This window comes from Garra rufa, chromosome 21 (genome assembly GCF_049309525.1).
Source record: "Garra rufa chromosome 21, GarRuf1.0, whole genome shotgun sequence".
In the NCBI taxonomy this organism is placed as follows: Eukaryota; Metazoa; Chordata; class Actinopteri; order Cypriniformes; family Cyprinidae; genus Garra; species Garra rufa.
This window is the reverse complement of record NC_133381.1, coordinates 15,168,806-15,194,894: the sequence shown is the minus strand read 5'-3', so window position 1 is coordinate 15,194,894 and position 26,089 is coordinate 15,168,806. Positions and strand designations below refer to the sequence as shown.

The window sequence follows — 26,089 nt, the reverse complement described above, 5'->3', positions numbered from 1 at the left end:
TTTTAAAATGTAATTTATTCCTGTGATAAGCTAAATTTTCAGCAGTCAATACTCCAGTCTTCAGTGTCACATGATCTTTCAGACCCTTCTGTTGTGCTGCAGAATACTTTTGTGAAAACGTTTGATTTTATTGGAAAGAACAGTATTTAGTTGAAATGGATATCTTGTTGCATTTGAAATGTCTTTACTCTTGTTCACTCGAATGTTGTGTATATTTAGTGTTTAGCAGATTGCTTATTTGAATTATCCAAAGGTACTTGAATGCACCATGTATTATTTGTGTGTATCAGGCTTATCAAGGAGGCAGGGAAGCAGGACCCAGAGCTGGCCTACATCAGTAGCAACTTCATCACGGGTCACAGCATTGGCAAGAACCAGCCTCGCAACAAACAAATGGAGGTGGAGTTCAGAAAGCAAGAGGAGGTGAGTGAGTCCACTAGTCCTAGAAAGCCCCTGGTGCCACTTCCATAGCTTGTGCTGATCATAAACGTTTTTGCTGATTCACATTACCAGGTCCTGAGGAAGTTCAGAGCCCATGAAACCAACTTGCTCATTGCAACCAGCATTGTGGAAGAAGGCGTTGATATTCCAAAGTGCAATTTGGTGGTTCGGTTTGACCTGCCGACAGAGTACCGGTCATACGTGCAATCTAAAGGTCGCGCACGGGCTCCAGTCTCCAATTACATCATGCTAGCTGACAGCGAGCGGACAAAAACATTTGAAGAAGACCTTAAGACCTACAAGGCCATAGAGAAGGTCAGCAGGCTTAATGTGATTCCCTGAAAGAGGTTGTGTGTACATTTAAAATACGTCATTCTAAGAGTTGTACGTCTTTTAGATTCTCCGAAATAAGTGCTCGAAGTCAGCAGAATGCAGTGATTTTGAACTGGAGCCAGTGACCGATGACGACAACGTTTTACCACCTTACGTCCTGCGCTCAGAGGACGGTGGCCCCCGTGTCACGATTAACACAGCCATTGGGCACGTCAACAGGTGAGTACTCTTCTCTAAATCAAAGACTGTTGTATTTTGTTGCACGTAATGTCATGTTTAAACGCTTTTGTGTGTTGTGCAGATATTGTGCACGCTTGCCCAGTGATCCGTTCACTCACCTTGCTCCAAAGTGTAAAACTGTGGAGCTGAAGACTGGAGGTTATCAATCCACACTCTTCCTACCCATTAACTCACCACTAAGAGTTCCTGTCACCGTGAGTTCTTGACAAAATATATTTGACATTTTTCTAAATAATCTAACATTTAGTCTATTTGCTAAGAGTTAAAAAGAGAGTTTATCCAGACTGTCAGAATTTCCTCACCCTTGTGTTTTTCCAAACTTGTTAGACTGACTTTCAAAAGTGTGTAATTTGTATTCTATAAATCTCTGAAAGTAAAAAGCCTTCTAAAAGTTTCTTTACCTCTTCAGGGGCCAACAATGAATTGTGCAAGACTTGCAGAAAAAGCTGTCGCTCTTCTCTGTTGTGAAAGGCTGCACAAAGTTGGTGAGCATGAAAAAGTCTAATTATATGAGATTTCTAATGCATTCTGAGACTGAGAGTCACTAACTGATGTGTGATGTTTGCGTCTAGGTGAGCTGGATGATCATTTGATGCCAGTGGGAAAGGAAACTGTAAAGTATGAGGAGGAGCTAGACCTGCATGATGAGGAGGAGACGAACGTGCCAGGAAGACCAGGCTCCACCAAACGGAGACAGTGTTACCCAAAAGCCGTAAGTGTCATGAACTCAAAATACATTTTTAGAAGGCTGTCAGGATTCATGCTTTTGTTGGTATTTCTATTGTTTTGGATGTAATTTATTCCTGATTGCAAAGCTGAATTTTCTGCATCATTACTCCAGTCTTTGGTGTCACATGATTCTTCAGAAATCATACTAATATGTTGGTGTGCAAGAAATACAGTTGAAGTCAAGAGTTTACATACCCCTTGCAGAATCTGCAAAATGTTAATTATTTTACCAAAATAAGAGGGATCATACCAAATGCATGTTATTTTATTTAGTACTGACCGGAATAAGATATTTCACATAAAAGATGTTTACATATAGTCCACAAGAAAAAATAATAGACCCTGTTCAGAAGTTTACACACACTTCTTAGTTATTAATACTGTGTTGTTACCTAAATGATCCAGTTTTTTGTTTTTGTTTTGTTTTTTGATAGTTGTTCATTAGTCCCTTGTTTGTCCTGAACAGTTAAACTGCCTGCTGTTCTTCAGAAAAATCCTTCAGGTCTCACAGATTCTTTGGTTTTTCAGCATATTTGTGTATTTGAACCCTTTCCAACAATAATTGTATATCATATTTTTACACTAAGGACAACTGAGGGACTCAAATGCAACTATTACAGAAGGTTCAAACGCTCACTGATGCTCCAGTAGAAAAAACAATGCATTAAGAGCCAAGGGTGTAAACTTTTGAATAGAATGAAATGTGTACATTTTTCTTATTTTGCTTAAATATTATTAGTTTTTTATTTATTACTGCCCTTCAGAAGCTACAGAAGATGCTTACATGTTTCCCAGAGGACAAAATAAGTTCAATTTACCCTAATCTTTATATTCTAATTCATTAAGAGCCCCCTGGCTCTACTAAATAAAAAAATAACATGCATTTTGTATTTTTTAGGTTACTTTCAATAGTTCAAAAGAAATTACAAATGGAAATAATTTGTAACATTATGTTTGCGTCTTTAAAGTCATCGTTTGATCAGTGTAATGCATCCTTGCTAATTAAAGGATTATTTTCTTTTTCTTTTTTTTTCTTTTTTTAAGTACAGTGTGTAGAAGGTATAGAATAATGTTGCCTATGCTGCCTTGTAGATACCAGAGTGTCTGCGAGGGTGTTACCCTGTGCCAGAGCAGCCTTGCTACCTTTACGTCATAGGGATGGTCCTCACCACCCCTCTTCCTGATGAACTCAACTTCCGGCGGAGGAAGCTGTACCCACCGGAGGACACCACCCGATGTTTTGGCATTCTGACAGCTAAACCAATACCTCGGGTAATCACCTTTCATTTAACTTCTCTTTCTGAATCTGGAGATCCTTGGAGAAGAACCTGTTAATCTTCATTCATTGTGAAATGCTTTGATAATTATTTATACTACAGTCAAATGTATTCTTCCTTTGATTATATCTGAAGTTCATTAACTTGCCTTGAACTTTCAGATCCCTCACTTCCCTGTGTATACACGTTCTGGTGAGGTGACCATTTCGATTGAGCTTCAGAAGTCGGACTTCACTCTGAGCGCAGAGCAGCTGGAGCTAATCACACGTCTGCACCAGTACATTTTCTCCCACATCCTTCGTCTGGAAAAGCCAGCGCTAGAGTTTAAGCCCGTAGAGGCAGATTCTGCCTACTGCGTTCTACCTCTCAACATCGGTGAGTGCTGCAGTCAGTCACAGCGAGATTGATTTGAACAGCAGATTAAAGTTAGTCCTGTCTCTGATTGTCAGTTTAGAGTAAGGTTTTATCTAGATCCACAATGAATCTGTCAAATACTTATTTAACTGTTTGGACAAAATGCCAAATTTTCTGACCTGTATTTTATTGAACAGACATGAGTCTTATCCTTTTTTTTTTCCATTTAAAAAAAAATCATCAGAGGTAATCCATTTCACAGCACACAGACCCAGCTGATAATGAAAACCAGGACTTTTTGACAGCACCGGGACTTTTATTTTGACTGCACTGATATGCACAGGACCTTGTCATTCTTCATCTTTATTAGTTAACAGTTCTGTCTAATAAATTATTACAGAAAACAGTCAAAAAAGTACACAACCAGTCAAAAGTTTTTGAACAGTAAGATTATTTTGTTTTTTAAAGCAGTCTCTTCTGCTCACCAAGCCGGCATTTATTTGATCCAAATTACAGTAAAATTTTGAAATATTGGTATATTTTTATTTGAATATATTTTAAAATAAAATTTATTCCTGTTGTTTCAAAGCTGAATTTTTAGCATCATTACTCCAGTCACTTGATCCTTCATAAATCATTCTAATATTCTGATTTGCTGCCCAAAAAACGTTTTTTTATTATTATGTTGAACAGCTAAAAAATGTTTAGGTTTATTTGAATAAAAGGTTCAGAAAAACAGCATTTATCTGAAATAGAAATCTTTTGTGTCATTACAAATGTCTTTATCTTTTTTTTTTTATCAGTTTAAGGCATCCTAACTAAATAAAAGTATTTAAAAAAAATGCTAGTAAATGGTATAGTGTTTAATGCTACAAAAGCTTTATATTTTAGATAAATGCTAATCTTTGGCGCTTTCTATTCATCAAAGAATCCTGAAAAAAGAACTTAACTGTTTTCAACATTGATAATAATAATAATATGTTTCTTGAACAGCAAATCGGCATATTAGAATGATTTCTGAAGGACCATGTGACACTGAAGACCGGACTAATGATGCTGAAAATTTAGCTTTGATCACAGGAATAAATTTAATTTTAAAATATGTTCAAATAAAAAACTGTTATTTTAAAAAGTTAAATTTTTTTTTTGTTTTTGCTGTACTTTGGACCAAATAAATGCAGGCTTGTTGGGCAGAACAGACTTCTTTTAAAATGTAAAACATTAACAAATTTACTGTTCAAAAACTTTTGACTGGTAGTGTAAATGGAATATAAAAAGATGAATTTAAAATTAGTCTTTACAGTCTATAACTTTCTCATATACCATCTGGATGGTAAAAATGTGCAATTTAAACAAGTCTTTAAATATCTAAGAAATATTTAATTCCAAGAATCTTCCAAATGTTAGTGATCCATTAGATCATCAGAAAGTGTGCATTGTTATAAAAATGAGTGACAGTTCAAATCCTTAATTTCAAACTTTTCTGTCCTGTGTCCATATTTTTGTTATATTCGTCATGTTTGTTGTGTACTGTATGTAAAATTGTCTTTGAAAAAATATGATTTCCAGTGCAGACTTACCAGAATGAGTGATTCCTTTTTATACATCATTCCCCATTTCTTTATACTATACAGAAACACTATAATAGGATTGCAGAATCATGAAGTTGCTATCTAAAATATAAATGTTATTTTACAGTTTTATTATCTTAAATTCAAATGATTTTTCTCTCTAAGATATTGGCTATGAAATATTTATTAGCTGATGATTTGTTGCAGCCATAGTCTCATAACTTGTGCTCTCTTTAGTTGAGGATTCCAATACGTTGGACCTGGATTTCGAGTTCATGGAGGGTATTGAAAAGTCTGAAGCACGCATTGGCATTCCAAATACTCAGTACACCAAGCAAAACCCATTCATGTTCAAACTGGAGGACTACCAGGATGCTGTCATCATTCCAAGGTACTTGTGAACTCAGAGTCTTATTGCCCTTGCAATTAAGCTCTCTGATGACTTATACTGTGCTTTTGTTTTCACTGAAGTTGAACTCTAGCCCTCTGTCCCATTCCTCTCTCCAAGGTATCGTAATTTTGACCAGCCGCATCGGTTCTATGTGGCTGACGTTTACACAGACCTCACCCCGCTCAGTAAATTCCCCTCTCCAGAGTACGAGACTTTCGCTGAGTACTACAAAACCAAGTACAACCTGGACCTGTCTAATGTTAACCAGCCCCTACTGGATGTGGACCACACATCTTCAAGGTAGGAAGTAAAAAAAAAGTCAAATTCTTGTATGTGCTCTTTTTTTTCTTCCCTAAGAAATTCATTATATGTCCATGGTGGTCTTTTCTTGTAGATTGAATCTTTTAACTCCCCGGCACCTTAATCAAAAGGGGAAAGCCCTTCCTCTCAGCAGTGCAGAGAAGAGAAAGGCCAAGTGGGAAAGCCTACAAAACAAACAGGTATTAACTGACGGAAAGAATTTGCGGTGATAATTATGAGCCCTCATACCTGAATTAAGTCTAATCACACCGCTTGTTTGACTATTTCCTCCCTCTGAGAGCAGTAACGTACGAACAGAGGTTTGACTCACATCAGATAACACTTTTTGGTTGTGTTTCTGTTCCATCTGCGTAGATTTTAGTTCCGGAGCTCTGTGCCATTCACCCCATCCCAGCCTCTTTGTGGAGGAAAGCTGTCTGCCTTCCCAGCATTCTCTACAGACTTCACTGCCTTCTGACGGCCGAAGAGCTGCGGTCTCAGACAGCCATAGACGCTGGTGTAGGGGCTCAGACCCTGCCTCCTGATTTCAGGTCAGTTCATATGCATTACACTTGTTTGCTCAATTCCAAAACCTAGCTCTCTCCATTGACAGCATTTTAAGGATAGTTCACCTAAAATAAAAATTCTGTCATCAATTACTCACCCTCATGTTGTTCCAAACCCCTAAGACCTTCCATCATCTTCAGAACACAAATTAAGATATTTTTGATGAAATCCGAGAGCTTTCTGACCCTGCATAAACAGCAATGCAACTGACATGTTTAAGGCCCAGAAAGATAGTAAGGACATAGTTAAAATAATCCATGTGACATCAGTGGTTTAACCTGAAGTTATAAGAATACTTTTCTTGTAGCTTCTATTGTGAATGCGTGCTGAAGACTGCCAGGACAGAGAAAAAAATTGTTGAAAATTTTTTTATATTTTTGTTTTGCTACACGCACAAAACGTATTCTAATGGACTATTTTAACAATGTCCTTACTACCTTTCTGGCCTTTGAACATAGTAGTTGCGTGGTAAAAGGTCTTGAATTTCATCAGAAATATCTTGATTTGTGTTCCGAAAATAAACTAATAAAATAAATTGACTGAATTTTCATTTTTGGGTGAACTATTGCTTTAAGGCATTCTTAGCCCACTCTTGACACAAAGACTGTTATAAAAGGTATTACACATTGTTTTGACAGAATTCTGCTTTGTTCTGAAGGCAGTCTCAAATAATGCACTGTGTCAAGCTCAAATGGTGAATTGTTAAAAATGGTCGATTCTAGTTAGTGGTTGAACAATATATTGCCAAGGCTGACATATTGGCCAGTATTTTGCCAATTTTAAGTATTGGCATTGACCGATAAATCTTTCTGGTTTCCCAATAAATGTTGGAAGTGGGATCTCTATTTTGGCACTGTTGACGATGCAGGACTATTATTTTGACAGCACTGAGAATGCAAGTGTGTGAGTGCAGTATACATTTATTTTTAATTTGTTTAATTGACCTTTTTTTGTTTTTACGGAAACACTTTACAATAAGGTTTATTAATTAACAATAGTTGACTACATTAGTTAGTAGTAAATCTCCATCACGTGCGTTCAGCTGGAGCGGCAAGTACTACACAGAGACGTAAATCACTGACAAGCTACGCCAAATCGTGCTCAAAATCGCATTCGATTTTTAGCGCCATTTGGCGTAGCTTGTCAGTGATTTACGCCTCTGTGTATTAATTGCCGAACGCTGAACGCACGTGATGGAGATTTACTACTAATCAAAGTACCGGCTTCATTGACAAAACGCGCCTCACAACATCGTGCGATTAATCGTGCAGCCCTACTTCAAATTGCATATCGCAAATCATTTGATTTAGATCGGAACGGGTTTCTGCTTTTATAAAGTGTTTCAGTTAATTTGAGGTAACATCTAAGTTAGGATTCTACCTTACAAAGCAATTTCTGCATTTTAAGAAGTGCTCCCATTTGAGTCCTAGTCTCATTGAATGTTAACCCTAGGTATCCAAATTTGGATTTTGGATGGAAGAAGTCCATCGACAGCAAGTCTTTCATTTCCTGCTCCAGCGCATGTCTGGAAGACGACGATCACTGTAAACACGGCACAAGCTCAGATTCAGACCACACTGCCCAGGAGGGCTGCAGTACGGAGGCCTCCCAGCCTCCAGAGGGCACTCTCCCCTGTGAGAACTGCAACACACCAGATGAAAAGCTAGAAACCCACGTGCTCCCTGTGACTGATCTGCAAACACCGAACAAAGACGAGAGCGACTGCGTTTGTTCTCGAAACCTCCCTAACGGCACTCGGGGTGACAGCGACGACCTTCCACACAGACATGACATTTGCCAATGCTCTCAGCTGGGCCCTCTGGAGAGTGACCTATCAACACAAACCACTACCTCAGTTCCTGTGCGGCCCTCTCCAGCCGGCGAGCCACAGCCCCAGCCCAGCGATGAATGTACCCCAGGCAGGAACTCGGATCTCTGCGACGGACATGTGAAAAAACCTACCTCAAACTGTTGCCCCAAACCAGAGCCGGCAACCAGCACCACAGCACCTTCAGAAGTGTCATCAGAGGTCTCTGATGTGACATCTGCATCAACCTGCACAGGTCCAGCATGGGATTCTCCGAAAACCTTGGGCCCCAACCCTGGCCTCATCCTGCAGGCCCTGACCCTCTCCAACGCCAGTGACGGCTTCAATCTGGAGAGGTTGGAGATGTTGGGCGACTCTTTTCTGAAACACGCCATCACCACCTACCTGTTCTGCACTTACCCTGATGCCCATGAGGGCAGGCTGTCATACATGAGAAGCAAGAAGGTAAGATTCAGCTGCAGTGACTAAGATTATTAGAGTAACCGCAAAGCAAAAAACAGGTTTCACATTGAGTTTATTTTTTTACTAATAGTTTTTTTTAAATCAACTTTATTGACTTACTTGAATAGTTTCAATTTTCAGTTCTAATAGTTTTTATAGTACATGTGCTTGAATATTTTACTTAGTAGTATGCATTATTATTAAGTATTTGTTAATAAATATTATTATTACACTGTAAAAAATTATTATTTTTTAAACTTTGAACTATATTTTGAACTCGGAAATTAAAACAGATTTTAAGAGTGAATTTTACAAGCAAATATGATTTCAAAATTTAGTTTTAACTCTTTGCAATTGTGAAATTTCTGAGTAAGAATCTCTTGCTGTTTTTTTCAGTGTTTTTTTCAGTGTGTGAAATTTAATTACAATATATTTTAAATAATTAAATAATTATATTTATAATTAAAATGTATATTTTAAATTATTATTATTATTTTTTTTAAAGTTTATTTTTAATACACTTTAATGTGTGAACTAAAGTGTATTCTAATTTATTAATAAATAGTGGTATTATATATATTTATTATTATTATTATTATTATCATACAGTCTAACCAAAATATGTGACCCTGGACCACAAAACCAGTCTTAAGTCGCTGGGGTATATTTGTAGCAATAGCCAAAAATACATTGTATGGGTCAAAATTATTGATTTTTCATTTGTTAAAAATCATTAGGAAATTAAGTAAAGAACATGTTCCATGAAGATTTTTTGTAAAATTCCTACTGTAAACCTATCCAAATGTAATTTTTGATTAGTAATATGCATTGTTAAGAACTTAATTTGGACAACTTTAAAGGTGATTTTCTCAGTATTTTGATTTTTTGCACCCTTAGATTTCAGATTTTGGATGTATATATCTCAGTTTTGTATAATTTAACCTTATGACTGGTTTTGTGGTCCATGGTCACATATATTCAGACACCTTCAACATTCCTCACATTATCACAGTATTTGCTATAGTTAAGAAAATGGTAATAAAATATAAGAACTCAGAGTTAAACTGTGTCAGAACAAATTCATCTTGATAATTACAAATGAATTACAGTCAAACCAAAATTTATTCAGACACCTTCAAATATCAGATAAATTTGATAGAAAGGTATGTTACAAAACATGGTCAGGTCAAAGTGTCAAAACAAATTTTTGGTCCCAAATTTGTATCAATTTTACTGGTAGTCCACCGTATGAAGAATTTTTGGGTATAATATGTTTATTTTGCTATCCTCACATAAATTAACTATAGTATCCTGCACTCACTAGTAAACAATTATAAAAAATGATATCTGGTGTTTTTGGTTTAATGGTATTTATTTTTATGTTTCATTATTTAGGTTGAAATTCATTTTGTTTGTTGATAATGTCAGCTTTAGTTGTGCTGCTACGTATGTTTGCTTTTTATAAATTTGACAGTCACATTTAGAATTTCCTTTTGCCTTGTTCTATACGAATATTCACAGTTCAAAATGTAACTGATACATTTGTAAGACTTGCATTTGAAATTACTGTTGTTTTGTTGAGGAAATTATAATTTAATTCAAATAACTGTTACCATTTATCAAGATTTTGGCAGCCAATATGTTTCATATTCATTTGAATACTTCACGTGTTATATAGAAAACAAACTTCTTCTGTTCCATTATCTCCAGGTCAGCAACTGTAACCTTTATCGCCTGGGAAAGAAAAAGGGCCTTCCTAGTCGAATGGTGGTATCCATATTTGATCCTCCGGTAAACTGGCTTCCCCCGGGCTACGTTGTGAATCAGGACAAAAGCAGCACAGACAAGTGGGACTCAGATGAGGTATGAGTCAGAGAGCATCTTCGTTTGTTTACCAGATAGCTCAAGTCAAGCTTAACCCAATATCAACATGCATCTTCATGCACAATTACAAGTCTGTTTACATGGCTCTGTGCCTTGAGCTGAGGAACATCTTGGCAGCGTTCAACCGCAGCTGTTTCCAGTCATCGCCACTAGGGGGCAGGTTCATCCTTTCTGGGTGAAGCTGGTTTTTAGAAAGGAACTTTTTCATGCATTTGTTTATTTTTGACCCTGGATCACAAAACCAGTCGTAAGTAGAATGGGTGTATTTGTAGCAATAGCCAACAATACATTGCATGGGTCAACATTATTGATTTTTCTATTATGCCAAAAGTCTTTCGGATATTAAATAAAGATCATGTTCCATGAAGATATTTTCTTAATTTCCTACTGTGAATATATCAAAGCGTAATTTTTGGTTAGTAGTATGCATTGCTAAGAACTTCATTTGGAAACCTTTAAAGGCGATTTACTCAATATTTAGATTTTTTGCATCTTCAGATTCCAGATTTTCAAATAGTTGTCTCTCAGCCAAATATTGTCATATCCTAACAAACCATACATCAGTGGAAAGCGTATTTATTTATGACATGGAAAAGATTAGAAATAGTTCAGAATGGCACATCTGAATACAAGAAATTTATATAAAGTAAAAGGTAGCAGCTTAACTAATATTAGATTAAATATAATAATGCCCGCCTGCTGAAATGTCTGTAGAGTTAGGAAATGACCCTTAAACAAATTCGATTTGTTTGTAAAGTAAAAGCGTTATAATAATGAAATGACATTATACAATAAAGATTCAATCTCTCTCATTAAAACCATGTGCACAAATGAAGACCATAAAACAAATGTAAATGCATGAATGTATGCTTTATATTTTATGAAGAACATATCGAATTGTAGTAGTATAAAGTATTTAAAATAAATATAATACTATAATAATATATAAATGTAGACGCATTAAATTGATCAAAAGCGATTGTTACAAAAGATTTCAAATAAATAAATAAATGCTGTTCTTTTGAGCTTAAAAACGTGTCATTGTTTCCACACAAATATTAAGCCGCACTACTGTTTTCACCATTTATATTAATGTTTTCTTGACTTCAAATAAGCACATTAAAATGATTTCTCAAGGATCATGTAACACTAAAGACTAGAGCAGTGGCTGCTGAAATTTGAAATATAAAACGTTTGTTTTAAATTGTAATAATATTTCACAATATTACAGTTGGCAATGCATTTTTGATTAAATAATTGCAGTCCTGATGAGCATAAGAGACTACGTCTTAAAAACATGACAAAATCTTTCCAATCCTCGACTGTTTTTCACATTATCAAAACAGAAGCAGCTTTTATTCAGCAATTTGACAACTTTCTAGATTCAAATCTTCTCGCAATACATAAATATATCATGAAAAATCTGAAGCTCTTAACCTTAGGTGCAATTTAAAGCAACATGACGGGTCAGGAAGAGGTCCTACGATTATTTAAAATGAAATGTATGAAATATTAAGTAGAAGCCACAGTTTTCCATCTGTGTTTAAGCATATGTGATGTATTAGGATATGTGCATAGGACCAAGTAAGAAAAGTGGAAAGAACTCTGCTTCTGGTTTCTACCAGCCCTCTCCATGGTTTCGACGGAGACTGGCTGTATGTTTTGGGTCGCTCTGTGTGGTTCGGGGTGTATACGTATGGTACGAGTGTACTAAATTTGCCTCGGGTACTGTAATTTTAAGTGTCACTTCCATGTATTATTACAGTATAAGGTGTCAAGGGTATTAACATTTTAATGAATATGCAATAGACGTTTTCTCATATGGTCAGCGTTATGACATATTAATGATAAAAAAAAAAAAATGGGTACGTTTCAGCTTTTGAATCACATTAGATTGGATGAGTCATTGACTTGGACTGGAAGCCTCGGCTCTGTTAGAGCTCTCCTGAGCAAACATAATACTGTGGTTGAACTAAAACACTTTAAAATTGTAATCTTTGCAAATCTGTTGTAGATACTGAGCCTTGGCTTTAGAGGGCTCTTGGACTCAAGGTTCCATTCGTGATGTTGTTTGGTTTGTTTTGTTTGAGCTGTACGACATTGAGAAATCTGTTTTTGTTTTTCAGAATAAAGACTTGGCCAACGGAAAAGCCAGCGATGATGAGGATGACGACGACGAGGCAGAGGATGCCGATGTCGAGCCGTCTAAAGAAGAGGTCAATGTGGAAGACGAGCTGGAGTACTACTATGAGCACATCAGATTCATCGATAACATGCTGATTGGCTCCGGCGCCTTCGGCAAGAAGATCTCCCTCCAGCCGGCCGAGCCCGGCTATGAATGGAAAGCCCCCAAAAAGGCCCACAACTCCCACTTTTCCCCAGACGGCGGCGCTGACGAGTTCGATTACAGTTCTTGGGATGCCATGTGCTACCTAGACCCCAGCAAAGCTGGCGAAGAGGATGACTTCGTGGTGGGCTTCTGGAACCCCTCTGAGGAAAACTGTGGCACAGATATTGGAAAACAGTCCATCTCCTACGACCTCCACACTGAGCAGTGCATCGCCGATAAGAGCATAGCTGACTGCGTGGAGGCGCTGCTGGGGTGCTACCTCACCAGCTGTGGGGAGAGGGCGGCCCAGCTGTTTCTGTGCTCCCTCGGCCTGAAGGTGCTCCCGGCGGAGAAGCAGAGTTCAGGGGGGTCGGCCGAGCTGCAGTACGGCTGGCTGAAGATCCCTCCGCGCTGCATGTTCGACCACCCGGATGCCGATCGGACCCTCAACCACCTCATCTCTGGCTTTGAGAACTTCGAGAAGAAGATCAACTACACGTTTAAAAACAAGGCATATCTTCTGCAGGCTTTCACTCACGCCTCGTATCATTACAACACCATCACAGGTCCGTGGATGTTGTTGCAGCACTGTTTCTTTGAATTGTGGTCTGATTTCATCAATATTTCCTTTAGTAATTTATTAGAAACACCCTCCTCTCGATCTTACTAAACAGAAACAGTACTGCTTTAAGATTTTTTTTTTTCCTTTTCATACTAGTTTATTTAATTTACTTATTACAGCAAAAGTATTATTATTATATTTTATATGATTTAATTTGTGATGATGATAATATTATATAAATGTATAAAGAATTATGTAATTTATGATAATAAGAATAATTCATTTATTAAAACTTATTATTTAATACCTAATATTTTATATTAAATTAAATTTTAATTTAGTATTATGTAGTAATTTTATATTTTAACTAAAATATTACATTATTACTATTAGTAATAATAATAAAAAAAATATTTTATCATAAAATAAGCCATAAGAAAATAGTGATAGTAGCTATTGCTATTGTTATTATTATTATTAGTTTACTTTATTTAATTTACTATTAATTATATAGTAATTTAATATAATATTAAATAATAAATAATTACTTCATTATTTATAAAATTCATAATTTTTTTATAAAATAATTTGATATAATATGCTATACTAATTTAATATATGCAATAATAATTTATATTAAATTACATTTTAATTTAGCATTAATTATAGTAATTTAATTTAATTAATTGATTAATAATAATCATTTATTCTTTTATCCTAAAATAAACCATTTAGAAACCGTAATAGTAATTGTTATTTTTTAGTTCATTATTATTAGTTCATATTGCTATATTATACATTTTAATTTAGTATTATTATATAATAGTTTAATGTAATATTAAATGATTATTAATAATTTAAAGGAACACTCCACTTTTTTTTGGAAATAGGCTCATTCTCCAACTCCCCCCGAGTTAATAAGTTGATTTTTACCGTTTTGAAATCCATTCAGCCGTTCTCCTGTTCTGGCGATATCACTTTTAGCATAGCTTAGCATAGATCATTGAATCCTATTAGACCAATAGCATCACGTTCAAAAATGACCAACGAGTTTTGATATTTGTCCTATTTAAAACTTGACTCTAATGTAGTTATATCGACCGGTGGAAATACAAAGCTTCAGTTTTCTAGGCTGATAAGATTAGGAACTACACTCCCATTCCGGCGTAATAGTCAAGGAAGTTTGCTGCCGTAATAAGGTTGAAGCAGGAGCAGTAATACCACGCAGCACATGTGCAAATGCTAAACTAGCTGGGAACTCATTTCTGATAATACTCCGCCTGCTTCGGCCATATTACGGCAGCAAACTTCCTTGACTATTACGCCGGAATTATAACTTATTATTATTATTATTACTTCTACTACTGCTACTATGTATAAGTAATAAGTGGCCATTTAAATAAAGCTTTTACAATGCGGTTTATTATTTATTATAAAACGGTTAGTTCCATTCCTCAATTCTGATTGGTCAGCAGCTGTGTCGTATTCATGATACAGCACTGCTATGACCGCTTCACTCAACGGTTTTGTGTATCATTGAACCCCCTTAGCAACCACCCTTAGCAACGTCAACACAGCTGTAGCAGTTAGGGACTACTTTTTACAGCGGAAGGCAGTTAATGATTTTACTTTATGAAAACATACAACTTAATATATATAAATTAATATATATTTTTGATTTTAATATTTTTATTGTGTGGTAACCGTTTTATAAAAGCAATAAGGTACTTGAGGCCGTGCTGTATCGTGAATAAATCACGGCCGCTTCGCGTCATGCCTAACAACGCCCTTCAGCCGTGATTTATTTACGATACAGCGCGGCCTCTCGTACCTTATTGCTTAAATATAATATTATAATGATTATTACAAACAATCATATAATAAAATGTTATGCTTTAGCTCATTTCCACAGTTGACTTGGGTTACTTACATAAAATATATTTCATATAATTTACACAAAAAATATTTAGTATTGGTGAGCCTTGCAACTCCAAGCGTGAGCTGAATTATCTTTTTTCGATGAACGTGATGCTTATTATACCAAAAACCAGACTGATGAAGTTAGATCAGTATTTTAGGTTCAAACCTAACTCATGACAACTTTTTACAAATTTATTTTGAAGATCTGGCTCAAAAGAATCATTTGTTTACAAATTGGCCTAACCTTATCGTACTGTATGTTTGTTGCACGCACCTGGCGAGAACAACTCTGTATTTTCAGTTGCTTTTCACAATCAGCTCATATGTCTTGTGGACTCCGTTGTATATGAAGGTTCTGTGATATTAATAGTCTCTTTTTAACCTTCTTTGTACCACTGTGACCTTTGGACAGATTGTTATCAGCGGTTGGAGTTCCTTGGTGATGCAATTTTAGACTACCTCATAACAAAGCACCTTTATGAAGATCCCCGGCAGCACTCCCCAGGCGTGCTGACCGACCTGCGCTCCGCACTTGTCAACAACACCATATTTGCTTCCCTGGCTGTCAAGTACGATTACCACAAGTACTTCAAAGCTGTCTCGCCCGAACTGTTCCACGTGATCGATGACTTTGTGCAATTTCAGCTGGAGAAGAATGAAATGCAAGGAATGGATTCAGAGGTGAGCTATCATCTCGCCGTTATCTGTTAAAGATATTAGGCCTTGGAAACCGTCGTTTAATTTATGCCATTGTCAGCATGTATGGATAATATTTCATCAAGATTTAGTACCGTGACATCCTATCACTCGCGGTCATCGTGAATCTGGTCTGTGTTTGTATTTGTTTTCGTTTTTGGATTGTAAAAATGCAGTTGGATTTAATTTATTTCGAAATGGTTATCTTGGCACCGAATCTGCTCTTGTTTGACTGGAAAGCATTTTATGCCTAAGGGACAACACTGGATACTGAAAGAGGAAAGACAAATTGAATAAAATAAGTAATGTTCCCCTTAATTACATAGCTGGGTAATGTTGTCCCCAATATTGGACATTTAGCTCTTTTAAGCGTAATGCTAAAAGTAATTGATCGCAGTTCGGTTTGAGAGGAAATACCATTACGGTGCAGCATAGCTGTCAGTTCACATTTTAAGATACGACGCAGTTCTTTTTTTTCAGCAAACCATTTTCTTCTGTTTGTTGTGTGTGATTAGTTTGGGGATGTGAATTTGCCATGGATAAGCACAGTTTTCATTCCTGAGAGGAAACGCTTATTTTTCAGTGTATGCGAAGGGAAAAACAAGCAGTGGAATTGTTTTTTGCTCTCTCGTAGCTTCGCCGATCGGAGGAAGACGAGGAGAAGGAGGAAGACATCGAGGTCCCCAAAGCAATGGGAGACATCTTTGAATCGCTAGCTGGTGCAATTTACATGGATAGCGGGATGTCACTTGAGACAGTTTGGCAAGTGTATTATCCAATGATGAGGCCGCTCATAGGTAAGGGCCAAAGACGTACAGACGAGTAAATCAGTCCTGCGTTTCTATTCCGTCTGATTGTCTGCCGGCTCATGTGGCGAAGACCATAAGTTCAGTCATTTTCAAACGTCGTGCCATTTTTATGCGTGATGAAATGCCAGATTGAAATGCTCTGCTTTTGTTTTCGCCTCGTTTTCTAGAAAAATTCTCTGCTAATGTCCCTCGATCCCCAGTGCGTGAACTCCTGGAGATGGAACCGGAGACGGCTAAGTTCAGGTGGGAATGTCTTTCCCTCACAAGCAAGCAAGCTCTTAACATAATCACCTGCCAGATACACACACAGTAGTGATAATTTGAATGTGCAAAACGCTGTAAAAGTTACTGCATCAGTGCGTGGTTCAGAGCAGATATGAGGTCATTTTAAACATTCGGAATCTCGACTCAATTTCCGAGTTCCTGCAACGGCCCTTTAAGAGATTGGAAGCTGTAATACAAGTACGGCTGAATTGATACCAAAATTTTGTCTTTGGTGCATCAGAATCAGTACTACATGAACATGTTAACTTTGTGGGAGTCTATAAATCAAAAATGTGTAGTTTCATATCATTTGTGTTAAATATATTTATAAAATATTACATTATCATTGTAAATTATATATACATTATTATTATTATTATTATTATTATTACTAAACTATTTTAACTATTATTATTAACTATTACTAAAATAATATTACTAAATATTTTAATAAATTAAAGTAATTTGTTTTGAAGCCTATGTAAGATATTAGAATGCGAAAAATCCAACAATATTTTATTAATTGTTATTATTATTAAATCTAGGTATTAACATTTTTTGGTTAATTTCATTGTTAGTAATTAAAATATTTTTGTATAAAAAGTATTATTCAATTATTATGTTATATATATACAAAGTATTGTTAGTTATTTTATTATAATTATTTTCATTATTAATAGTATTAATGATACTACTACTAATAATATTTTTTTGTTAATTAATATATACTTTATTAAAATTATAATTTATATACAAATTGTTTATTAGTATTGATGCTGACTATAATGATTATTATTATTTAATCTGTATCAACGTTTTTGTTTAATTTCATTGTTAATTAAAAATATACTTTATTTATTTTGATAAATTATTAGTAAATTATAAGTTATACAAATTATTGTTATTACTATTTAATCTATGTATCAGAATGGTTTGGTTAATTTCATTGTTAATTAAAAATATATTTTATTAAAATTATGATATACACAAATTGTTTATTATTCATAATAATAATTGGTATTAATATTATTATTTAATCTGTATCAACTTTTTTAATTTCGTTGTTAATAATTTGATTTAATTTTATTGTTAAGCATTTTAGTTATACAAATTATTGTTAATTATTAATAGTATTAATAATAATGTAAATAATAATAATTATTATTATTTAATCTATGTATTAACATGTTTTGCTTAATTTCATTGTTAGTAATTACAAATATATATTGTATTAATTATAAGTTATGTACAAATTATTAATATTAATTATTATTAATAGTATTGATGATAAAGATAATAGTTATAATTAAATTTTTATTTAATATTAATTCTCTATTTGTGTTTAATATTATATGTAATGTTTTTATTAGTAGTAGTAGTAGTAGTTAATCTATGTATCAAACTGTTTTGGTTAATTTCATTGTTAATAATTTTTTTTATTGAAATTAGTGTTAAATTATTTTATACAAATTACTGTTAATAATTATATCATTAAATAATAGTAATAATAATTGTTGTTGTTGTTGTTGTTATTATTGCTATTATTATTATTATTAGTAGTAGTAGTATTTAATCTGTTTTTTAAAATGTTCATTTAATTGTTAATAATTAAAAATAAATGTTATATACCAAATTTGTTAATTATTAACAATAGTATTATAAATAATAATAGTTGTTGTTATTTAATATGTGTATACATTTTGGGGTTAATTTCGTTGTTAATTAAAAATGTACTTTAATTAAAATTATTTTAATTATTAATATCAAAAATGATGCTAATAATAATAAGAGTTTATTGTTATAGTATTATTATTATTATTAAACGTTGTTGTTGTTGTTGTTGTTGTTGTTGTTGTTGTTGTTGTTGTTGCAAATTATTATGTTTTTTATAATTTAATAAATAAAAGCTGTTTTGCAGCCCAGGTAAGATACTGAAATGTGAAAAATTATGTAAATAAATGGTGAATTTCTTTTTTGCCACCAGTACATCACATAGTATCCTTGATGGTTGTTATAGCTTAATTAAACTTAATTTAAATTGATTTATTATTATTTTAAAAGGTTTTGTAGTTAATCTGTTTTTGCATCAGTAATTATTGTCATTGTTTGTCATATTTTTAGATAATCATAGCCATATCTCTGTTGGTCAATTTCAGCCCTGCGGAGAGAACCTACGATGGAAAAGTACGGGTGACGGTGGAAGTAGTGGGCAAAGGCAAGTTCAAAGGCGTGGGACGCAGCTACCGGATAGCCAAGTCAGCGGCCGCCCGCCGAGCCCTGCGCAGTCTCAAAGCCAATCAACCTCAGGTCCAAAACAACTGAGCTTCAGACAACAGACGACACCCCAACGCAACCAGTCAAAAACAAAAACAAAAAAAAAAAAACAGCAGAACCCCTTCTCGGCAACAGTTTACGATCGAGTGACGAATCGTGGCCGACTGCGTTCTCACCGGGGTTGTCAAACTCATGAATCGAGTCAAAAGTTTTCAGCCTAATTCACATAGGGTTCATATTTCATTTTATTCTTTACGTGCGCAAACACAATCTTTTTTTTTTTTTTCCCCTTCTCCCCAGCTTTGTTTGATCACGACTGCTTTTTTATGTATCGCAAGTGTTAAGAAAAAGGTCAGGTCTTCTTTCTCCCCTCCCTTCCCTATTTTATTAACATTTAAAAAAGATATATGCTCTGCTTCGTGGTAGTGGTTAAAAAGCTAAAGCTTCTAGTTAGTATTACAGTGTACATAGTTTAAACTCCAAGGTATCAACTAAATAAGAAAAAAACAGTGACATAAAAACAGAAATTTCCTCAATCTGTGCACTAGTGCCAGTTTTGGGCACATAGAAAGAAAGATGACGTTGGTGTGAAATGACAGATATATTCAATCAAAATTGCACTTCTGTAGGGTCCGCTTTATTTTGACGAGTCATGAGCGTGTTTTTTGTCAGATCGCAGCTAAATTGTTTAGATCTGTTTTGTGTTCGGAGAGAATTGCCCTCGCATCCTTAAGACGGATAGGAATTCGACATTCCCGATTACTGTAATCATCGTACTTGTAAACGGCACTTGAGGATGCATGTTCGTGTAGCCGTGGGTTGTATAAACAAGCTACGTTATAAATATATATACATAAAAAAAAAGAAATTAAATGTTTATTATGACATATTCGTTGATACTTGGGTTTCAGTAATGTCTTTTGATACTGATATTGATGATATTTAGTTGACAGTCTGTATGAACATTAGATGTCTCCATAGACTGACTTGACTGACTTAGTTTTGATATATAACGACACGAACGATAAACAGGAGGACATATCACCTGGGAAAATATGCTGCAGATTTTATATTAAAAACGGAAAGAGAAAACTAGGATCGGATAATTCTGTAAGACACAAAGCACCTTTACATGCGTCTTTAGGACAAAGCGATATTTCACTAGATGACTTCACAAGCATCGCCTACCAAAGTCGATACTGATGCAGCGTTGTGAGGTTGCACCTGTTAAATCAAATCCCTCAACATTCACACATTTGGAGATGTGGTAACCAGCCTTTGTTTTTTTAGTGTAAATGTGTTGTAGCCTCTTGTCTAAGCCTAAATGTTTTCATTTTAATAGGCATTCTTCACTTGAATACCTCAGTTAATTGCATGCATTTTTTGTTTTGGTGCTATGTTTAAGCTTGAATTTCTCATCTTTTTGCACTGTAACTGTATTACCTCTTAATTTACCTTTTTGAAATCTGTTGGGTTGGTTTTCTGTTCTGTCAGCTCAAGCTGTAGAAATGTTTCCCCATTTGGTTCTTTGGTTTTTATGCTTGAAGGGGAAATGCTGAGAAAAGAAAAAAAAAAAAAAGCGAAACGTTCTCCGCACATAAGCTTGATGCCTCTCTAATGAGCTCGGATTTTCCTTCTCACATGCATTCGATCAGAAGGGTTACTTAACACTTGAGAAAATCGATAGATTGCACTCTGATACGTATAAGCCATGCTTATTCTCTCGCCTCTTCTCTTGCAGTCCAACTCTAATTACCGTAAAACAAAAAACCAACCAAGTTTGACGTCTTCAAGGCTACCTAATCTTTTCCGCCTCCTCAGTCTGTATACGTCAGTTGTTATGTTACGGACAAACTATTCCTGAAGTTACATAATCCCAGGCATTGCTACCTCAGAAGATCCTTGCGAATAGTTTGGCCTTATCATAAAACGTCAATTTGTGGATATGCCTTTTTACAAATCCGATAGGCATTGAGGCACAGTATTGTATACGCTCATCAGCACCTTACAGGGGGATAAATATACCTATATATATATTCTCACGACTATTTGCACTAGAATACATTCCCACTGACATGAATTTGCATCTTTCAAACGGAGTTTGCTCTAAAGTGGTGCCTTTCAACCTTGATGTAACATGAAACTCATTCAAACTCATTCTCTTTGCATTATGGTGGAAGTCTTCGACTTTCTGAGCCATGTTTCATACTGGATATCGCCTTTTGATTTTCGTTTTTCCTGCTTATAGACTTATTGAAACTGTGTTCTAGGCCAATATAGACAACATTCGAAGCTCCGGCGAGTGCAATCTGGTTTTTAGCAAGAGTTGAGTGACCCTCTCAGTCGCAACCCCAGAGCTGAGTATTGAAAGTCGTTGGAAATGAGTTTCCGTATTCCCTCAACCAGTGGCGTGAGTTTGCGTATCAGGGTCAATGCGCGCCGGCCCTGCGATATGACACTGTTTCTGTAACCCGTAACCCTCAGACTATTGCAACTTTTTTTTGTTTTGTTTGTGTTTTCCAGCTTGTTACGTTTTTTCCCCCAAGCCTCTGAAAGGCACACACTTTATTTCCCTTCACTTGTTTGTTTAAGCTTTCTTCTCACTGTTGGTTTTAACTTTCAGAGAATGTGAAATCACACATATGGTGCCACCGCATGGATATGGAGTTTTTTTTTTGTTTTTCCCGGACAAACGTCATGCCAGAGCTTGTCCCAAACGAGATATCATTGTAAAACAAGGAAAGATTTGGAGTTTTTCATCATCTGTGGGAGTGTTTTCTTAAAGTGGTCCTCCATCGTATCATATGCTGCAGATTGTATTTTCCTTCATGGTGGAGAATAATTTTTTTTGTGTGTGTTGTTTTCTTTCTTTTTTTTTTCTTTTTTAAACATGTAGCACAAATAAGCATTGCACTCGGGCGCCATACTTTACCTCATGTCAGAACGAGAGAAAAAAAATACAAAACCTGTATATATGTTGCCGTAACGTTTAAAGGAATAACTTGTGGTTTTGGCCTTGCTGCTGTTTGCATCGCTGGTATTTTACCAATGTATTTAAAAGTAATCAGAGAGATACAATGTGCCTGCAGGATATCATCAGAGAAAATACACTGTAGAAAAGTAGTTTCGAATCTCTACAATCTGGGGCTAAATATGTGTCCTATGTGTACATTCATGTCCTGCCTTAATGTAATACTTTGAATATGGAATTGTAATGTAACCCGTCAAGTCCTTCGACTGGCATGAATTTAATACGTTAAATCACCCCCTTCCCAGCCATATTAGTTCTAGATGATATAAATCCAGATGTATTAGTGCATGTCAGTGAAGACTCTCCCTTCTCACCCACCTGTATTTCCTTTTTAGACTAAATACGTTGTATAGATCTGGTTGAATCGGCCCTGGGGTTTATTTAAAGGGCTTTATTTCATAGCAAAGTGTCATTCTTTTTCGCCTGATTTCAAGTCAAATGCACTCTTAGCAGCAGCAAGGTGTTCAATAAAGGCCGAGCGGGACTGGAATGAGTGGCGAGCTCCTTTTGAAGGGGTTTATGGGAATGTTGAGCACCGTAGAGCACTAACAGTACGGGATTTTAATTACGGGAATTATGGGCCACAAACTGCAGTGCGACTTCTGTATTTTTAAGGGACGTGTATTTGAATTTCTCATTCATACTGTATCAGTGCTGCAGTGGTTTGCATTCTGCACCTTATGGATCACAAAAACCTTTAAGAATTCTGTTTCCCCCCCTTTTTTTTAAGTAATTGTAGCTGAGTATATCTACAATAAAGTTATGGTATGGTCGTTCATTTGTGGCGTACGTGTGTTCTTTACGCTTCTGAAAGGAGGAATGATGTATTAGATTGTTTTATGGGCTGCGCGGCTGCGGCTACTAATACTGTGTGAAAAGCCGGTCACAGGCCACAGTGTAAGTGTGGGCTTCGCTGTGATGACCTCAGTATTTTCCTAACCCAAGGAGAGCTCTTGCCTCCCGTTTACGAGTGTTCGGAGGCCGCTCGGGTTTAGATGGACTCGGCAAGCATGACCGATGTTTTAATCACATTTGCACAGAGCCTTATGTAATAGATGAAGTAGGTATGAACTGTGTTTGCAAGTATACTTTTTCACTCTCGGCGGGCCTTTTTATGGTGTTGTGTATCCATTTCGCCGCTTACACATTTTGTATGGCTGCGTCGATGTTTGCCAAGAGGTAAAAAAGTACAACATTGGAGCGCTCACTCTTGGTAGGTGAGAAATGACCTCACATCAGCTGTGCAAGCATTGGCGCTTATATTCTGATAGGAGAGTTTTGCCACAGTATTAGTATTTCTAATTAAAATTTGGATTTGAAAAGACATGTTCAGCAGTGTGTCATAAATTATGATTTCTAGTGTGATTTCAGACAGTTGGAGACTCATAATCCCAGCATGATGCTCTGAGTGTACCTACAGTAGGGTCCAAGTCTGAGACTATACTCAAATCTGAAATTGTTTTATGGTTTTGAAAACTGTAATAAAGGGACTTTATGAATTTAAATAAGACATGTTTCAAAGGTATTGAGTGTAAGAACGTCTAGCTCTGATAGGAATGCACACAATCCAAATCCACAAGTGACTAGGAGCCGAGGCATTAAACAGATGTGCAGTGTGCAGAGAAAAACTCCTTTTGAATTGTAAGCCATCTGCTGTAATGGCAAAGAAATAATCTTTCAGAATCATGATGTTCAATACTGTTAATTTTTTTGAGTTGTGATAACTTCTAATGAAATTGTTCAACCAACAAATTAAACTGAGTTAGAGGAACAACTTTTTTTTAGCATAATCACTAATGTTTAAAGGGATAATTCAGCCAAAAATGAAAAAAAAAATCTGTCATTAATTACTCACCCTCAGGTCCTTCCAAACCCATAAGAGCATCATTTATATTTGGAACACAAATTAAGATATTTTTGATTAAAAAATCAGAACTTTCTACCATGTTCAAGGCACAGAAACGTAGTAAGGACAATATTAAAATAGTCCATGTGACATCAGTGGTTCAGCCATAATTTTATGAAGCTACAAGAGTACTATTTGTGCAGAAAGAAACCCAAAATAATGACTTATTCAACTTTTCTTCTCTTTCGTGTCAGTCTCAACGATGTGTTCACGGAAAATCAATTAGTTAATTGATGTAGGTGACTTTGTTTCTTCAGTAAACACAAACAAAGATTTTTAACACAAACCATTGAAGTTTGTCCAAATTAAACCCTGCGGCTTGTGACGATACATTGAGGTCTTAAGACACAAAAAAATCAGTCTGTGCAAAAAACGGAACAGTATGTAATTTTTTTTTCTTTTAACACCTATGATCCACCCCAATGTCCAACTGTCCTCAGCCCATTCACAACAGCCGGTGCATGACGAAGAGCAAGCAACCATAACTTCAGTCGATCAGTCTCAAAAGTTGGGAGTCGGTGAAAAGACAACACTCCCAGATGAGTTTGTGCAAGCAAGTGTAATCTTTTAGTTTTTAATCAGTTGCAACAATCAAGATAAGCACAAGTAATTACTATTTTTAGTAGCCGTCATACCCACTATGCCAGAGCACGTTGCTGGCTGTTGTGAACACGCTCAGGACAGTTGGACATTGCGGTGGATCAGAGGTAAAAAAATTATATAAATACTGTTCAGTTTCTTGCACAGACCGATTGTGTTGTGTCTTAAGATCTCAATGTATCCTCACAAGCCACAGGGTTTAATTTGGTTTTGTCTATGTTTTTTTTTTGACTCTCAAAGCCGTGAGTCCCATTGACTGTCATTATATGACTGACAGACTGCAACGGTTTGAATTATGGTGCATTCACACCGGACGCGAATGAAGCGGCAAGCGCGAGTAATTTACATGTTAAGTCAATGCAAAGACTCGAATAGCCATCCTGCGGCGCGAAACGATCGAAAGACGCGGCGCGAGTTGAGCGTTTCAAGCGTTTGCCGCACCATTCGCGCGAATCGCGCAAGTTCAAAAATCTGAATTTTGGCGAAAATTCGCGCCGCGTTAACCAATCAGGAGCTTGCTCTAGTAGTGACGGAGGCAGAAATCTGAAACAACAATGGAGGACAAAATCACCGTTGCTGTCTGTGGTTACTCGGAGCTGTTCCATACATCTTTGTACTTTTATAGAAACGGAAAAAAAAGGATCTTGTTTGGAAGAAAGTGAGTGAAAAGGTTGGACAATCTGGTAAGTTTAAAAAAAAACGCTCTTTACTCAATTTGACCTACCTATATATACATATTGAGACTACAAGCAAGCTAAAGCTGGCAAATTGAGCTCATTCACCTATTTTACAACTACTTTCCCGCTGAGTAGTGGCAGAAGCCCCTCCCATGACGCGAATTCGCGTCTATTGTGAAGTAAATTTCACGCGCGAATGAAGCGAGTAAACTAAAATGTTCAAGCGTCCAACTACGCGCGAATAGCGCGATTCATTCGCGCAAGTCGCGTCCGGTGTGAACGCACCATTAAAAATCTTTGTGTTCAACTGAAGAAACTTAGTCACCTACATCTTGGATGCCCTGGGGGTAAGCAGATAAGCATCAAATTTTCATTTTTGGGCAAACTATCCCTTTAAATAAGGCTGGGCAATTCTTCCTTTGTCAAAATCTTATATACAGCATGGATCTTCCACTGTTTATGAACAAAGTGTTTCCGGGTTCTACGCCAAAATGCTAACTTCTGCATCAGCAGCACCACACGCATGTCGTTATACTCACATGAACATGCATCGAAGACTGACACAGAAGAGAAGAAATTATTGAATGAAGTTGTTATTTTTTTTCTTTGCACACAACGTATTCTTGTTGAAAATTAAGGTTGAATTACTGATGTCCATCAACTAT

At 35.9% G+C, this 26,089-nt stretch overlaps 1 protein-coding gene across 1 annotated transcript in view; it reads left to right on the top strand.

Moving 5' to 3' along the window:
* dicer1 (dicer 1, ribonuclease type III) overlaps positions 1–23,019 on the top strand; it is a 31,153-nt gene extending 8,134 nt beyond the window's left edge. Inside the window, exons 8-26 of the mRNA XM_073826754.1 lie at positions 291–423; positions 514–756; positions 839–993; positions 1,076–1,208; positions 1,424–1,499; positions 1,587–1,726; positions 2,836–3,015; positions 3,182–3,395; positions 5,183–5,336; positions 5,454–5,636; positions 5,731–5,836; positions 6,012–6,187; positions 7,656–8,475; positions 10,183–10,335; positions 12,483–13,251; positions 15,580–15,848; positions 16,498–16,660; positions 16,840–16,915; positions 19,093–23,019. Of these exons, the coding sequence (XP_073682855.1) occupies positions 291–423; positions 514–756; positions 839–993; positions 1,076–1,208; positions 1,424–1,499; positions 1,587–1,726; positions 2,836–3,015; positions 3,182–3,395; positions 5,183–5,336; positions 5,454–5,636; positions 5,731–5,836; positions 6,012–6,187; positions 7,656–8,475; positions 10,183–10,335; positions 12,483–13,251; positions 15,580–15,848; positions 16,498–16,660; positions 16,840–16,915; positions 19,093–19,258 (4,309 nt within the window). The 3' untranslated portion in view covers positions 19,259–23,019. The remainder of the gene's footprint in view (positions 1–290; positions 424–513; positions 757–838; positions 994–1,075; positions 1,209–1,423; positions 1,500–1,586; positions 1,727–2,835; positions 3,016–3,181; positions 3,396–5,182; positions 5,337–5,453; positions 5,637–5,730; positions 5,837–6,011; positions 6,188–7,655; positions 8,476–10,182; positions 10,336–12,482; positions 13,252–15,579; positions 15,849–16,497; positions 16,661–16,839; positions 16,916–19,092) is intronic.
* The last annotated feature ends 3,070 nt before the right edge of the window (positions 23,020–26,089 follow it).